The 18031-nt window shown below is 44.2% G+C and overlaps 1 protein-coding gene across 3 annotated transcripts in view; it reads right to left on the bottom strand.

The window, feature by feature from the left end:
• AMPD3 (adenosine monophosphate deaminase 3) overlaps window positions 1–18031 on the bottom strand; it is a 71369-nt gene that overhangs the window by 31924 nt on the left and 21414 nt on the right. For all 3 annotated transcript variants that reach the window (XM_021001963.2, XM_021001961.2, XM_021001959.2), the window contains exons 2-3: window positions 12554–12779; window positions 8061–8265 (exon numbers count right to left, since the gene is read on the bottom strand). In XM_021001963.2, the coding sequence (XP_020857622.1) occupies window positions 8061–8265; window positions 12554–12774 (426 nt within the window). In that variant the 5' untranslated portion in view covers window positions 12775–12779. The remainder of the gene's footprint in view (window positions 1–8060; window positions 8266–12553; window positions 12780–18031) is intronic.

The raw sequence follows: 18031 nt of genomic DNA, 5'->3' as shown, positions 1-18031 counted from the left end.
GTCCAAATGAACAAGAGATTCCCTACAGATGGCGAGATCTTCTAGCTGCTCCTTTTTGAGGGTGACATTGAACAGAATGCCTCAAGCTCCAGACTTCTCAAATCCATCATCACTAAAAAGAGTTTGACCTAATTATCCACACATGACAAATCAAGTGAATGAAGGATGTCTATCATACAGCCTACAAAATGCAGCTAGGTGGACGGGAACATAGAGCTGATAGTCATGCATGCATATACGTATTGTACGGGGGGGGTGTAGATAGCCATATACCAATATAGACATTCATAGCCATATATACATGTATTAATGTCAGTCAACATGCATTTATTAAATGCATGTACCAGGCACTATACTAAGCGCTGGGATACCAAATGAAACAGAGGACAGTCCCTGCCCTCCAGGAGCTCACAGTCTAATGGGAAAGAAAACAAAATATATAATATATATATATACACACACACACACACACACACATATATATATATGTATATATATATACACACACACAAGCAAGCTATATAAAAAATAAATAGGAGACAAGTAAGAGAAGGCAGTAGAATCAAAAGACATCAGGAAAGGCTTCATATAGAAGTTGGGATGTTAGCTGGGGCTTGAAGGTAGCCAGGGTGCAGAGATGAGGAAAGCATTCTAGGCATGGGGAAGTGTATATAGACACACATGTGTATAAGAACACAATGTATATGAGCACGTGTATCTATGCACACACATACATATGTATGTGTATATGTACATGCATGTGTGTGTATTACATATTTCTGTCTTGCACAGACCTTTCAGATGGACAGTTAGTTGGCATATAAAATTTGCCTAACACATAGACATATTAGGCAAATAACTGGGAGCAGCAGAGCAGGTTAGCTTGCCTTTGGGAAATCAGGCAGTGTTCTCAACTATCCCAAGCTTCTCCCTGAAATAAAGACCCATTTTCTTTTTAAAACATCAGTATTCTTCTGGGGATGCTTCCTGCCTGCAAATCACTGAATACCAGTCTCTGAGGAATTCAAATTGTGGGTTGCCCAAGATGCATGGTGGGGATGAATCAGCTGCAACATATTCTCAATAATGAATTGCACAGAAATGGCCTGAAGGATATCCCCAGAGGAGCCAATAAGTGGAAATGGGGGTGGGCCTGTTATGGAGCAAGGGATAATTAGCAGATGGCCCTTGGGCTTCCACTCCTGCTTGTTATCCACACAAAATCAAGAGGAAGGCACCCAGGGCCATGCCATAGAGGATACATAAATGACTCCAGACAATAGCTCCACAGCATGAGAAGGCACGAACGTACTTGCATGCTGTAAAATTGGAGGAGTGATGAAACCATGTCTATCAAGGTGGCAGTGAATAAATATGAAGTCTTACATTTGGATCCAAAAATCCACTGTGCAAAGTATGGGCTGGCTAACTGGCCAGTTATGTGAAAAGGACCTGGTGGTGTTAGTAGGCTACAAGCTCCTTTTGAGCCAACAGGATGAAACAGAGGCCAAAAGCTCCAAAGGGATGGACCTCCCCTGGCACTAGCAAGCAGCCATAGGCTCAGGCTTGCTCTTCATGGGGCCAAATGAGGCAAGAATGCATCGCTGACTGGAATGAGGGCTGAGGTTTGGAGTCAGAGCCAGCAGCCATTAGCAACCTTAATGAACAGTGTTGTCTCCAAGCTGCTCGGCAGTGCCAGGAACAACAACTCGAGGATGCCAAGTGAGCCCACCGCACTCGGCATCCCAGATAATAGTCTGAGCTCTCACAGTCCCAAGCACAGCTGAGCTAGAGGAAACACTATGTTCTCTGGAGAGAGGCACCAGGGTGCAGGCCAAGGATCCTTGTATCCTACCACATCCTGGCTCGGACATTCCCACGTTGCCTCTGGGACACCTCAATTCCAGTGAAAAAACTGTCAACAGGTTTTCTGTCATGTTGTTGTCCTTTAAGCCCTGTCTACCTATCAATCCATCCTCTCCTTTCCCTGCTACCTTTTTGTGCTAAGGCAGAATCAAGAAGTTGAAGAAGAAATCAGGACCTACAGAAGAAGCCAGACATGGCTTCCTGTGGCAATAAGGGGCCACATCATAAGCCCGGGGCAACGGGATGTGGCTCTGACCTGATGATGGTGTATATTTTTAATAGACAGGTCTTCACACAATTAAGGCATTGCCCAATCACATGAAATGAGCACATTTAGGATGACTAAGCTAAGTGGCAAGTCATGAGGACAGCTCAGCCCATTAACTTTCCCCCAAGATACTACCTGTCATTCTGCCTAACTAATATGTCTATATGTTAGGCAAATTTTATACGCCAAGATTTAGCACTGGGCATACCAGAGTTCCTCAGTCTGAATGTCTAGGCGCTGGACTTCATAGTGGGAGATTTCCTGAGCATTTTGCTCCTTGGAGTAGAAAGAAGTCAACAGAGGATCACTCACCCTTGGAGGCTGCCTTGTAGATAATCTTGAGCTCTGGATAGCCAATATCTAGAGTTTCCAAGAGATCAAGAGTTCCTGATTCAAGCATCCAGGAACCTAGCTTGCTGAAGGGAGAGGTTTTCCTCGGCAGCATGTTTCATGGAGGAAGAAAAGGACCAATAGTAGAGGAGAGTCCAGTAGCTGGCAGACTGATGTCATCAAGGGAGTGAATGGGGTGGGGGAAGAGAGGCAAGAGCTATGGAGCTCGCCACCCTTCCTACTGATCTGAGCTGCTCATCTGAGATGAGTAAAGAGTATTTGTTCAATAGCCCCCCCCAAAAAAAAAACCATCCCCCTTCCAGATAAGACTAAGAGACTACAAATTTATTTGGTTCACAGATTCCTGTGAATCTTTTTTTGGGAGCAGCGGACAGAGTGCTGGACCTGGGGTCAAGAAGATGTGAGTTCAAATTCAACTTCAGACAACATTTATTAGATGTATGACCCTGAGCAATGAACCTCTGTGTGCCTGAATTTCTCGACTGTAAAAAGGGGACAATAACAGTGCCTATCTCTCCAAGATGTTATGAGGACTAAATAGATACTATTTGCTTGGCACAGTGCCTGGCAGAGGAGGTACTACAAAATGCTTATTCCTTTCCCTTTTGTATCTTGTGCGGTATCAGTGGTAGAGGAAAGAAAGGCTGTCCTCTATACCTACATTATATACTAAGTAGCGTGTGAGAGCCAGGAATCCATTATGGGCACTTCAAGTAAACCTCGACATGGGCAATTATTTCCCAGAGAAAAACTCTGAAAGGGGAGCATGAGCAAAGAGATAATGATCTCCCTGGGATTCCGATTATGCCAGTCCACATGAACCTAGTGTCCTTGGGGTGGACCCCTAGGAATTAGGGGAAATTTTTTTTTACATCACTGTCTCTTCCCAGTGACTTTCACACCGCAGCCCCACCGAGAGATCCCTCCCTAATATCCAAAACAAGCATAGTTGAGAAAAACAAATCAATCCATGGATGGTGTCTGGAAAGGTACAGGCCAGTCTTGCCCTCAGGCACCTCTCTGCTGAGAAGCTGGAACCTCTGAAGCCCATGCTGGTCACTGCATTGGTCCCAGGTCTGAAGGCCATCCGCGCGGTTTTCTTTTATGTTGGCAGGGGAGCATCTCTTCTGGTGTTCTCCCAGCTCTGATGACTTCCCAGGCTGTCAGCCTCGCCTTGGTGTACATGACTTGTCTTCACACACCCTACAGTCCAGCCCATTCGATGATGCTCCGACACGATAGTCTCCTTTGCAAAAGCTTTCTGTCCTCCATCCCTCTGTGCCTCCCTTTCCAGCGTTCAAGGCTCAGCTCAGGCTCTACAATCCACCGTCTGACATCCTTTCCTCATCTCCCTGGTCCTTAGGGAGCTACTCTGCCAAGCCGCTTTGTATATATTTTGCCAAGTCAGTTAACCCCAATTGCCTCACCAAAAAGCAAAAAAAAAAAAAAGTTTCCCTTCTTCAATTTAGAGAAGCATAAGAAGACATATGAAAGGATGCATGGTCTAATTAAGCAGAACTAGGTAAGCAATAGACATCATAACTGCAACAATGTAAATGAAAAGAAGCAAATAATAACAAAACCGAAAACTGCAATTATAGCAACCAAGCTTATCCCCAAAGAAAATTAACCTCCTTCCCCTCCGTGCAGAGGTGGAATACTATGGGTGTGAAGTATTACATATACCATCAGGTTCAGTTGATACACTGGTTGTTTTTGCTGGGCTACTTTTTTCCTCTCTTTTTTATTCTTTATTACTCAGGATGGTTCTCTGGGTAGGGGAGAAGGAATAGATATATTTGGGAATGAAGTAAAACAAAAAGATGTTTAAAGTTAATGATAATTTTTGAAAGCTACCCGTCTTACAAAAAATAGGTGGCCTTAAAGAGTAAAAATTGAGTGGTCTGGAAAGCCTGGAACAAAAAAAAAAGTTTTTCCAAGTATATTTCTTAGAAATTTCCCTCGGGGCAGCTAGGTGGAACAGTGCATAGAGCACTGGCCCCTGAAGCCAGTTCAAATCCGGCCTCAGACTAAACACTTGACACTTACTAGCTGTGTGACCCTGGGCAAGTTGCTTAACCCCAATTGCCCCCCCAAAAAAAGGAAAAAATAAAAAAAATTAAATTAGAAAAAAAAATTTCCCTCTCAAAAAAAGAAAGAAAAAATCATTTATACCTGCATAAGGTATAGGGCCTGGACCTATGGTTTTCCTAGGATAGTAACTCTTCTTACCATGAGGAAATTCCCTTTACCAATGTAGGTCAACACCTTAGAAAGTCTCCTAGAAAACAGAGGTTAGGTGACTTGCCCAGGGTCACACAGCCAGTACATATTGGAGGCAAGATTTGAACCCAGGTGTCTCTGGCTGTATGGCCAGGTCTCTATGCATGATAATTAAGCTGTCTTTAAAAATAAAAAATAAAAAAAAAGGAGCCGATTTCCCACTTCATCTTGGGACAGGATTTTTTATATTTAAATGTAAAGTTGTGACTGTACCTCCAAAATATGGTGCATAGCCAAATACCACCTTCTTTGTATACACATGGCTCTATATCCACCCATGGTCAAGGGTAGCATCAAATCTAGAAAGCCTCTTGTCAAGGAAGGCAGAAAGGACTGACATCTACAGACAGAGAAATGGAAGGCCCTCCAAAAGTCAGCAAACTCCCCCAGATTCCCCCCAAACCATGATATCAGCCTAGAAACATAACTTATAATTCCTCATTCTTCTCATATTTTACGCGATGACTACACTGTTCTATCACAAAATCACAGGCCAGCAGAGAAGAGCCCTCGAGGTCATCTAGTCAAGGGTTGCTTAACTTGGGGTCCGTGGACTTGTTCTTCAAAAGCTTTTGAGGGGGTAGTCAGGTGGCACAGTGGATAGAGCTCCAGCCTTGGAGTCAGGAGGACCTGAGTTTAAATTCAGCCTCAGACACTTGACACTTACTAGCTGTGTGACTCTGGGCAAGTCACTTAACCCCAATCGTCTAAGCAAAAATTTTTTAAAAAGATTTTGATTATGGCATGTCAATATAATTGGTTTCCTTTGCAATCCTATGTGTTTTATTTAAAGATCTTATTCTAAGAAGGGGTCCAAAGGCTTCACCTGGCTGCCAGAGGGGTTCAGTTAAGATCTAGTCCAACCCCCTCATTTTACAGATGGGTAAATTGAGGCAAGAGTAGGGACCATATTTTCTCAAACTAGCAAGTAGCAGAACTGGAAATGGAATATGTCTTCTGACTCCAGGACCAGGCCTCTTTCCCTATCTGATGCTGATGAATCTTGGAGCAGAGGTAGAAACAACAGGGTTTGAAGTAGGAAACACCTCCCATTTCCAGCTGCCTATCAGACATCACAAACTAGATATACTGCAGACGCCTCTGACTCTACATGTCCAAAACTGAACTCATAATCTTTCCCTTCAAACCTTCCCCTCCTCCTGACTTCCCTATTCCCAGAGAAGACAATGGTGTCAAGGGCACCACCATCTCCCTTGTCACCTAGGCTCCCAACCTAGGTGTCCTCCTCAACTCCTCACTCTCTCTCACCTCCCCTATTCACTCAGTTGCCAAGTACCATCAATACCACCTTCCTAATATCTCAACATACTCCCTTCTTTCCTCTGCTGCTGTCATCAGCCTGCTACAGGCCCTCATCACCTCCTGCCTGGGCTATTGCAGCAGCCTGCTGATTGGTCTGCCTGCCTCAAGGCTCCCCACTTTGTGGTCCATCCTCCATTGAGATCTGTTCATGCCTCCCTCCTGTTCATGGCTCCCTATGACCTCTGGGATCAAAGAGAAAATTCTCTCTTTCATTTTTCAAGCTGTTCATCACCTGGACCCCTCCAGTCCTCTCACACCTCACTCCTCTCCAGGGACTCCATGGTCCAGTGACACCAACCTCACTGACGTGTCTCTCACAGGACACCCCACCTCCAAACTCTGTTCTTTCACTGGCTGTGCCCAGGCCTGGAGCACTCTTCCTGCTGGTTCTCTGGCTTCCTGCAAGTCCTGTCATTGTCAATAAGCCTATCCTTATTCCCTTTAAAATTATCTTCAATTAATCTTCTGTCTATAAAGATATGCATATATTACATATAATAAGCACATGTACTATATCTCAAGTACATGTACATACACACATGCTATATCTATACATATATTTATACATACACATATAGATATCTTGTTTGCCCTGGGTTGTTTGCACATTGTCTCCTATTAGATGGGTGCCATCTCCAGTGGTCTTAATCTATATCTGGCCACTGGACCCAGATGGCTCTGGAGGAGAAAGCAGACTTTGCCCAGCCCTCCCTCACTTAAATACAATTCACTTGCCAGTCACGGCATCACCTCCCTGATGTCATGGTCCTCTTCCAGAATGAAGGACGAACAACCACAATCTCCCATTAGACTGGGAGAGACTTGAGAGCTACCTGCTCGTTTTCTTGACTGGACTTCTAGTGGTGACTGTCACTAACCATGTGACATGGAGCAATTCTCCTCTTTCGGTGTGCATAAGTTTTCACATCTGTAAAACAGGGCCACTCCCCACCCCCGGGGTTCTTAGGAGGATATATGAAGTCATGTCTATTGGAGCTCTTGGTCCAAGACATGGCAGCATTTTAAGACCTAAACCTATTCCTAGCAGTGCAAGTGTTCAAAGGAACAGACCCACCGTCTCCTGTACCGATTCCTTCCCGACCCCCAATAACCAACCATTATTTAGCAGGCTCTAAACTAGCCTATCCTCCGGAGGGAGACCTCCTGGCTTCCTGGAGAAAGCACTCGGTCATCCTTTCAACAGGCACCATGTTCCTCTCACATGCTATAGGATTATTCTTTCCCTTCCTCCAGCCCCTGATCCAGGGCCTCTCCCTTCCCTAGCCCCCTTCCAACCCAGAAGGAGAGAAGGAGCAGTCTAAGATTTCCTTTCTTGCCCTCTGGGAGGCTGCTGGATCTCTGTGGCCAGGCTCAAACTGCCTCAGTAAGGCACTGGTCCCTGAACTGAGCTATCTCCAGGCCTATGTCAATGATCATGCTAAGAGCTAACATTTATAGAAGGCTGGCAAAGCACTTTCCACATATTATCTCATTAGATACAGAAGGGACCTCAGAGTCTGTCTGGCTCAAGTCCATCATTTTTAAATGAGGAAATGAAGGCTCGGAGAGGATGCCTGACTTGCCCATGGTCACATGGGTAGCAATGGTAAAGGGGGGATTTGGCCCTATAAAATAATGTGTGTATCGAGTGACTGACTATATCTAGGGCTGGAAGGAACCTTGAAGCTACCTAGCCCACCCTCCTTGCTGCACAGCCCATGATCTGAAGCCTTGGGAGGTTAAGTGACTTATTTTAATCAAGGTCACTTAGGGAGTAAATGTCAGAGCCAGACTTGCACCCAGCTCCTCTGACCCCAGAGCCAGTAATGTTTCCATTAGAGCACCCTGTCTGCCTTTCCCCCACACGCCTAGGGGGTGGGAGCTGGAGCTGGGGCAGGGCACAGTGTTCTGTGTCACTACTGCGTTTGATTCCAGAGGGAGGAAGAGAAAGGGAAGGGGGAGTTCTTACCCCAGCACAGTAATCTCCACTGATGGTGACGCGCTGAAACTCAGGCATAGCAAATGACCCAGGAGCTGCCTGGGAAGCCGCTCCTGCGGGGACTGGCGTTGGGGGCGACATGGCAGGGGTGGATGATGGTGGACCCTTCCAGTCTTGCTGGGCTGGCATTTGCAGAGAAAGTGACTGGGATCGAATCATCTTGAAACTCTTCTTTCTAGGAGCCAATGATAAGAGAAAGCAGTTAATTAAGTCCAGGGAAAAGCTGGCCAGAGGGTCAGGTTTTCTCTGCAGGGACACAGAGTCTTCATTAATGCTGAAGACTGGGTCATTTTGAACAGATTAATCACTGGCACTGGACTGACCATTAACAAGCTGAGAATTATGGTACCTATGTTAGCATGTTCCATCCTGTTGTGTGTGACACCCAGACACACTGGCAGTGCCTTCCTGGCTCCGTGTCCTCTTCAATTCCAGACATTCAATAGCAACCTGGTTCAGTAATGGGTACCAACCTCTACCCAGGTGAAGCCTGTATCAACCCTCACCTGGACTGTTGTAACAGCTTCCTAACTGGTCTTCCCACCTCAAATCTCTCCCCGCTCTAATCCAGCCTCCACATAGCTACCAAAATGATTTTCCAAAGACTTCGACATGACACAGTGCTAGACTTGGAGTCAGGAAGACTGGAGTTCAAATTGTGCCTAGCAGTGGGACCCTAGGTAGGCCACTTAACTTCTTTTAGCCTCAGTTTCTTCATCTGTAAAATGAGGGGTTTGGACTAAATGGCCTTCCTTGGACTAAATCAATGATCCTTATCATTCATCAGTAGACTTTTGAGAAGGGCTTCTTGGCTCTTATTATGAGATTCTTTTTAAGGAAAAGAAGCATGGATGTGTGACCCTGGGCAAGTTACTTAACCCCATTGCCTCACTGAAAAAAAAAAAAGGAAAAAAGGAAATGGAAGCATGGGAATGCTTAAGAAAATGCTAGAGGGAAAAATCTCCAAGAAAAAACACCAAGAGTCTCCAGAGCTAGGTGTGAGGCCAACCTCCACCACTTCCCCTCTATATGAACTTGGGGTCCAGGCTCACCCTCTTTGAGCCTCACTTATACAATTCTTGCCCATCTTCACTGACATCCTCCTCTGATGGATCATGGTGGAGACTTTGGGTTCTCAAAGTCCTACTAATCTTCTAGAAGAGTCTTTTCATTAATGGACCATGTAAATGTTGGCCAAGGACCAGGTGCCGAAAGATTCCTCACCAGAAGTTTGGCTACCAGGTGATTTTTTTTTCCATCACAAGACCATATAAAGGTCATCTATTAAGGAAGGGGAAAAACTGCTTGATGAAGAAATCTGTTAGTGGTGACAATGCCCCTTCTTAGAAGGCAGCATAGTAATAATAATAACTAGCATTTATACAGTGCTTTCCCAGTATTCTCATCTCATTTGAGATGAGAGGTTAAGTGATTTGCCCAGGGTCAACTAGTATATAAGGGAGCATTTGAACTCAGGTCCTCCTGACTTCAGGGGCCGGTGCTCTATCCACTGGGCTGCCTAGGAAACAACCTTTTTAGAAGCTTGTTTTCCATATTTTTCAAGAAATTATAAAAAATGCACAGGATAAAAAAATTGTCCCAGCTTTTTGAAAATAATAATAATAATAACTAAAAATAAAAATTGTTAGGGCAACCTTAAAGGCAGCATGGCACAATGAAAAGTCAGGAGTCAGAGGTCCTGTATTCAAATCCTACCCATGTGACCTTAAGTACCCTTAAACTCCTGGGTTCTCATGGATGTACAGGACCTCAGAGGCCATTTACCTAATGATTTCCCTGGGGAGGAAACTGAGGCCTAGAGGGGCCAAGTGATTTTCCCAAGGGCCCAGGGAGAGTCAGTGACAAAAACAGGGTAGGAATCCCAGGGCTTTGACTTCTGTGTTGTAGGAACAACGGTATCTGTGATGGTGCACAAGGGAAGGGCCCCATATTTTATTCATATCTACAGCTCCCTCGGTGCCTTGGACAATATGATGTGGACACAACATATAGTGACCTAAGGGTTAAAAAGAATATTAAGAGGTGCTTTTCTAGTACTTCATGAAGCCCCTCTTGAGGTGGGCTGGGGCTTATTCTGTAACTTGAAAACATCCTAAAGTCCTTTTCCCTTTATCTTGAAATACCATAGAACTTCTCCTTATCTTGTAAGACCAAAAGAATTGCTTTTTTTTTTATCCTGTGTCCCCCTGGTCTCCTTATTCTGTCAACTATCTCCCTCATCCTGTGTCACAAAATTCCTCCTTATCTTGTAAGCAACCTCCTTCCTCATCCTTTTGTCCTTAATCTTCAACCCCATAAAAAAACCCTCATCATCATTCTGAAACGCCTATATAAGCCAAATATCAGGGCCTTTCATTAGCTTCTGGCTAACAAGGCCTTTCGTGTGCTTTCACACAATAAAGCTTCCATTGGCTGCCAAATATGTTTAAATGAATTCACACTCAGACCGCTCTCCCAAATCTGACCTCAACAAAAGCAAAAAGGAGGGGCAGCTAGGTGGCACAGTGGATAGAGCACTGGCCCTGGAGTCAGGAGGACCCGAGTTCAAATCCAGCCTCAGACACATAACACTCACTAGCTGTGTGACTCTGGGCAAGTCACTTAACCCCAACTGCCTCACCTAGAAAAACAAACAAAAAAAAGCAAAAAGGCCTTTTTTGTTAAACCTATAAAAACGGGGGGAATCGGAAGGGGGGGTATTGGACCAGAAGGCTTCTGAGGTCCCTTCTAGCTCATGATCTAGGACCCTATGAAGCCAAAAGTGCCAATGCAGTCCCTGCTCACTGTCCACTGTGAACCTGAGCATCACTGACTCAGAAGTGCAGGCCCTAAGCCCCCAGCAGAAAGTCAAGCCTCTTTCCCTGGCACTAGCCCCCGAGATGTTCTACGTCTTTTTCTTTTTGCACCAAATTCTCAGCTTCCTCTTCACCAGGCCACACTAAAGCCAGAAGTGGACTGTATCTCCCTAAAGTCCTTAAAGTTACACTGGAAATGCTCTGTTAATGACTTAAGTTTTGGATCCAAGGTGGAAGTAAAAATTCTGGACCTGAGTCCAAAATGGGATAATAACAACAATGATAATAATTAACATTTATATAGTGTTTGCTATGTACCAAGCACTGTACTAAGTGCTTTGCAATTATTATCTTATTTGAGCCTCACAACAACCCTAGCAGGTAAGTGCTATCCTGATCCCCATTTTACAGATGAGCAAACTGAGGTTAAGTGACTGGCCCAGGGTCACATAGCTAGTTAGTACCTGAGGCTAGATTTGAGCTCCTGATTCCAGGCCCAGTGCTCTAACCCCTGTGTCAGCTAGCTGCCCCAAAATGCCCATGGCCAGTCAGCTGGCTCAGCTATCTGGGCGAACCCTGTCATCTAAGGGGCTGAAAGCCACAACAAGCTCAGAGCAGAGTGAATCTGTAAAGGAATGCTAAGAAACAGAAAGGGCGTATTTGAGTATATCGGGGAAAGAAGGGAGAGGACTACTTTTTGGGGTGAATGGGAAGATGCTGGCAAGGCAACGTGATGCAGCAGATCTGGAGTGAGAGTACCTAGGTTCGAATCCTGCCTCTGACACTTACCTACTTAATATATCCCTGAACTAGTCACTTAATTCTTTGGAGGTCTCAGTTTCCTTATCTGCAAAATTACCTTGTCCTTACTTAGGAAAATAGAATCCTAGATTTAGAGCCAGAAACGACCTCTAAAGTCATATTATGCAACCCCCTCACTTTACAGTTAAAGAAATCAAAGCCAAGAGAAATTAATCAATGTATTCAAGGTGACAAAGGGTGGAAAACGGCAGAGCTAAGATTTAAACCCAAACCCTGTGCCTCTCCGCTGTATTAAGCTGCCATATATATATATATATATATATATATATATATATATATATATATACACATATGTTGTTTCCCTCTGTTGAATGTAAGCTCCTTGCAGACAAGGACTATTTCTCTTACTCTTTAAAGCCCCAGTGCCTAGCACATAGTCAGCACTTTAAAAACGCTTTCTGCCTGGAGGATCCACAAGGGGAGAATGCCAAGGCTGGGGCAGACGACCTCTACATTCCTCTAGTTTTAAATCCATGATCCTACGCTGAAGCACGGTGAAGAACCAGATTCAGATGGACAGTGACCTGTCCACAGCCTCCCAGCTAGGGGCACAGGCCAAGCCTGCATTCCTGGATTCCTAGTTCCAACACCCTTCCCACTCTGCCCCACTACCTCCAATCAGCTATTAAAGCGGCAGGGAGAATTAAGATTTTAGATCATTTCAACCAGATTTAAAACTGATTAGTGTTGCCCATTCAGAAATAAACCTAAAGCCTTGAGTCTAGGGCCAGTCTGTTTTTCAGGTCCCCAGTACCTAAGCCAGATAACAGACTGAGTAGATCGGCAGATGTTTCTCTGCCGATGGGAAGAGGCCAGCAGACCCACCTTTTGGCCGTCTCCACGGACTTCTGCTCAGCCAGCTCCTTCTCCAGCTCGCGCTCTTTGGCCTCCTTCTGCCCAATGGGGCAGTCCTCGGGCACAGTGAACAGCGATAAGGCATCTTTGCTGTCTTCCTCCCGGAGCACCTTAGCAAACACCTTTTCGGCCAGCAGTCGCACCTGCTCATCCACCTCTGAAATGTTCAGCTTGGGGAACTGTCGAGGCATCTCAGCTAAGAACGAGAATAAGAAATTGATCTTCATTAGGTGAAGGGTGGCACTGGTTATGGGGAGAGTGATCCAAGCAAGGTCTTGACCCCCTCCAATCTCATGGAAGCCCAGAAAGAAGGGGCCCAGGCTGGAAGCCTGCTCCCCAAACGTAGCTAGCGCCCTGATGGCCAGAAGCCAACTCTGGGAATAGATTGCTACAGCGCGTGTGGCTTAGTTACACTTCTCTCATGGAGACATGTGAACCAGATTCCCCTGCATTTTATCTGATCCTTCATTGTGTTCTCCCAAACAGCACAAACACGAGCTCTGGGAGTGTGAGTAGATATGCTTGACATTTTTTTCCCTGTAAAAGGAGAGTGGCAATGTTCCTGGGAATTGGCCAGCCAACCCCCTTCTCCATTGACTAGGTCAGCTATTTCCACATTCAAAATACCAACACGTCTCCCCAGTCTATGTCTCTAGCTTTGGACATCTCTCCATCCCCACTCTATGCTTTAGACACATGTATTGGGCTGACTATAAGACATCTCTGCCTGCATTTCATTTCATTTCCACATAAGCATATACTGTGTACAGGATTCCATGCTAAACTAGGACACAAAAGACAAACCTAAAATAGTCCCTACCCTCAAGGAGGATACATTCTATTGGGGAGAACAATATGTAAACATATACATAAGAAGTGTGTATATGTGTATATGTGTATATAGGCTTGGCTAGGAACTGGACCAGGAAGCCAGGTGGTGCAGTAAATAGAGTGCAAGGCCTGGAGTCAGGAAGACTCATCTTTCTGAGCTCCAATCCAGCTTCAGACACTTAGCTGTGTGACCCTGGACAAGTCACTTTACTCTCCTTCAGTTTTCTCATCTGTAAAATGAGCTGGAGAAGGAAACAGAAAATCAGTTCAGTATCTTTGCCAAGAAAACCTCAAGTAGGGTCTGGTCCAAGAGGAAGCCTACACACCCCTTCTCTGAATTATGCTGCTTTCCCACATTCATAATTGAAAGAAATGCTGGGAAAAACCTTCATGGACAATCTTGCAGATAGGATGTGAATGTGTTGGAATACTACTGTGATATAGGCAACAATGAGCTGGTTGATTTAGAAAAAACATAGAAAGACTCGGACCTATGAAGAAAAATGCTATTTACCTCCAGAGAAGCAGATGACAAGTAGAAATAAGCATAGTATGATCTTACATGTATGTATATGAATGTAGAGGGGTATATGTTTACATATGTGTATGTTTATAGATATCTACGTATAGATATGTATGTATATACATATATATGTGTATATACACATACACCTACACATACACACATATCTGAGTTTAATTGTAGTCTTCTTGGAGTAGGGAGGCAATACAGTAAAAAGTGCACAGCAGAAAACAAAAGAAAACCAACAAGGAAGTAAAGAAAAAGTAGGCAGCTTTGAAAACAATGTGTAGTATTTATTACATAGGTTTTCTTGAAATGGAAATTTATCATTTTATATTGAATATTCTCTTGTGTTCTGTTGTATACATGGAAATGTTCTTTTTTCTTTTCCCATATTGTATTTAAGTTTAAGATGAATAAAAATTTTATGAAAAAAGAAATGCTAAATTTCAATTAGAGGTTAGTGAAAATTAAAATGTCATGTTTTGCCCACATGAGGTCACGAAATCTATCCACAGACCCTTTGGGGTTCCCAGCACCCCAAGTTAAGAACCCTTGACATAGTCCAACCCTTTCATCTGACCAATGAGGAAAGAATGACTCACAGATGAAATATCCTGCTAAATGGATTTCAGTTTCCCCAGACTCAAAGATTTGAAGAGCCTGTGATCTTGTGATATTTCCCAGATGCAAAACCTTCCTGAGTACTCCTATTTCCCTGCTGCAAACTCAGGTAATTTTCCACAGCCATCACGGCACCATTGCTGAGACAACATTTAATTAATAGAATGGGAAGGAAGAGAGGAGATATTTCAATACTGGGCTGGTTACCAGGAAATCTGAGTTCTGGTCTCAGCCCCATGACTAACTTGCTGTGCGACCTTCAACAAGTGGCTTTGCTGCCCTGGGCCTCAGTTTCCCACACTGTTAAATGAGGGATTTGAATTAGATGACCTCCAAGCTCTGATGCTAAAAGCCCAAGTATCAGAAGGGAATTAATGATGCACTGTACCTCATACCATACAGACCCTAAAAAAATGACGTGATTTCCACAGCCATTAGGTCTTGCAGAGCAAGTGTTTGCCACCTTCACTTTAGAGAGCTTAAATGATTTGCTTCACATCACAGTCGGTCTAACAGACATCCAAACGTGTAGTGATTACTGCCCAAGACAGCAGGGGCCCCTGAGAACACAGAATGTGTGATCAGAGATGCGCTGCCAAACCCCAAGGAGGGAGCAGAAGGTAGCTGAGGGTGGAGGAAGGGTTTTGGGTTCTGCTTTTAACTAACTAGATGATCTTACGAAAGTCATTTCCTCTTTTGGGGAAGCCTTTCTTGGGCTTCAGATTTCTTACATGTAAAAAGACTAGGGTTGGGACTACAGTCCAGTGGAATCAATTTCATATTGACTTAGAAAACCACAAATTAACATTATCTATGCTGTGCTGTATTTTTATTTATTTTGTTAAAGATTTCCCAGTTACATTTTAATCTCCTTTGCACAGCACTCCAGAGGCTGTGTTTGACATTTCTGGACTATAAGATCTCAAAGGTCCCTTTCCCACTCTGACATGAGCAAGGGATTTAAAAAGGGGAGGTAGAGGAAAACAGACAGCAGGCAAGCAAAAAATCATAGTAGAACGAATTAATTCTGTTTTCCAAATGAACAAAGCAGATCCAATAGATGCTGCTCGGGGAGAATATTTGGGGTTTACAGATTAGCCAATTTATTTAGGAATCATTGAAGGCAAAGAGAAAAAGACAAGGATCAAGACGGTGGGGGAAGGGGGCACCACATTGGTGTGGAAAGTGGACCCTGAGTGGGAAATGAGATATCTGCCTAGAAGGTCTACTCTGTTGCTGTGGTCAGGACAGGAACAAGAAAGAAAAAAGCAAAAATTGCCTAAATTTACATTCTAGACCCCTTGACTTTTTGTTCACTTGCAAGACAAATCTATCTCAGAGAATGAAGTGCCCCTCTCCCTCCCTTCCCAGTTACCTCAGGGGCTGATTAAACAAGGCCTAGGCCTGTGGGGAGGAAGCTGATGGACAAAGGGAATCTTATCCTTAGGTGGGTCACAGAAGCAGAAATGGGAGGGGACAGAGGGGAGAGAGAAGGTTCTCTGAGAAGTGAAAAAGGCAGTTAGCTATTTGTCTTTGCAGGTGTAAGAGGCATTTGGAAGCCCTGAATTCAGTTAGTTCTGAAGAGGAGATAACAAGCTGGGAATCTAAGGGAAATAACATCAAAAAGTAGGGACAAAGGCAGAGAGGACAAGTCCAGATGACAGTGCGATACGGAGGAAAGAATTCCAGATTTGCTAAGGTGGAGTGGGTCCAGAGGAAGGAGCGGGTGCTAAGGATGCAAGATGCCCCAAAAGGACTGAACAAAGGAAAGGGAGCTTTAGCCTGGAGAATAAAAGAGTTGGTGGAAACAATGAATTTAAACCTAGTCTCCGACACTTTCTAGCTGTGTGAACCTGGGCAAATCTCTTAACCTAGGTCTGCCTCAGTTTCCTTATCTGTAATTTGGGGATAATAATAGCATTTCCCTCCCAAGGTTGTTTGAGGATCAAATGAGATATTCGTAAAGCGCTAAGCACAGTGCCTGACATGTAGCAGGTGCTATATAAATGTTAGCTGTTGTTATTATCTGAAGGGCTGTATGCGGAAGATTAAGACTAGGCTACGTGCATAAAAGTTACAAGTCAGCACATTTCATCTTCATATAAGGAAACACTTAACAATTAGACAGGGATAGGGACAGACTATAAGAACTCCCAGATGAGGAAAGATCCTCTGCCAATGCAACTGGGCACCTTCTCTTCAACTTCTAGTCTTGTGTAGAGCACTGAGTGGTTAAATGACTTACCCAGGACGACACAGTCACTATGTGTCAGCAGTGAGACTCGACCATCTCATTAGATAATAACCTTCCAGTCACTAAATAAATTCAAGGGAAGGCCAGGTGTCTCTTTGTCAGGGACGTTGCAGAGGGGTCCTGTTATAAAGAGGGCCCCAGACTCAATTCCAAAGACTGGTGTCTCAAAGACTTTTTATTAAAGAGGTTGAAGTGCATCCTTTCGATTCTCACGAGAAGCGGGCACATCTCCTTGGAAGGGGAGAATGCACTAGTAAAAGAAGCCAGGGCAAGCTTTATAGTTAGTAACTGCCTAACTCCTCCCTTCTGGACCAGGGCTGGTCCTAATCCTTCTGGGTTACAATCTTCCTTATATGCCCCCATCCTTAACATACACTATGTGCCTGGAATTGTGTCATCACTCTCTACCCTGGACAGAGAAGTTAGCCTGTCTGTGCTGATTTCTTATCTATTTATGTGGAAACTTAACTCTTTCATTTCTCAGAGGCCTTGCTCAGGTCCAGATGACTTCTGATGTACCCTTCCAATTCTGAGCTGATTCTGGGGTGTGCTGGAGCCAGCTTGAACCCTGCTCAAATCCAGCTGGTGCTGTTCATTTTCAAGGTATAACTTATATCTCTGAAATTAGCAAAAGCTGAAAACCAGGGCTTGATTTCTTGTTTTGTTCATTGTCTAGACTTAAGAAAGTGATGAGGGGCAGCTAGGTGGTGCAATGGATAGAGCACCAGCCCTGGATTCAGGAGGACCTGAGTTCAAATCTGGCCTTGGACACACAACACTTACTAGCTGTGTGACCCTGGGCGAGTCACTTAACCCCATTGCCTAGCCAAAAAAAACCCCAAAAACAAAAAACAAAAAGAAAGTGATGGAGAAAACATTTATACAGATTAAGCTTAATGTGTGTCTTGTGTGCACACCCTGTCTGAATTCTAGTCTCAGCTACTAATTCATCACATGACTTTCTTTCCACAAGTCTCTCTCTGGGCCATTTTCCTTATCTTCAAAATGAAAATGGGCTGAACGACTTCCGAAATCCTTCAAGGGATATTACTCAGACCATTTCCAATCCTTACTAATAAAACACAACAAACTTTCAAAAAGAACAGATTGGTTTCCAGAGAGCTTTTGATTTAAAAAAATATATGAAAATCAGAATCAAGGATCTCAATTTCAGGAGGCCCTGTGGCAGTCTGGGGCTTGATATAATCAGAACAAT

This window comes from Phascolarctos cinereus, unplaced genomic scaffold, assembly GCF_003287225.1.
Source record: "Phascolarctos cinereus isolate Bilbo 61053 unplaced genomic scaffold, phaCin_HiC Scaffold_9;HRSCAF=440, whole genome shotgun sequence".
In the NCBI taxonomy this organism is placed as follows: Eukaryota; Metazoa; Chordata; class Mammalia; order Diprotodontia; family Phascolarctidae; genus Phascolarctos; species Phascolarctos cinereus.
This window is presented reverse-complemented; position numbering and strand designations above follow the sequence as displayed.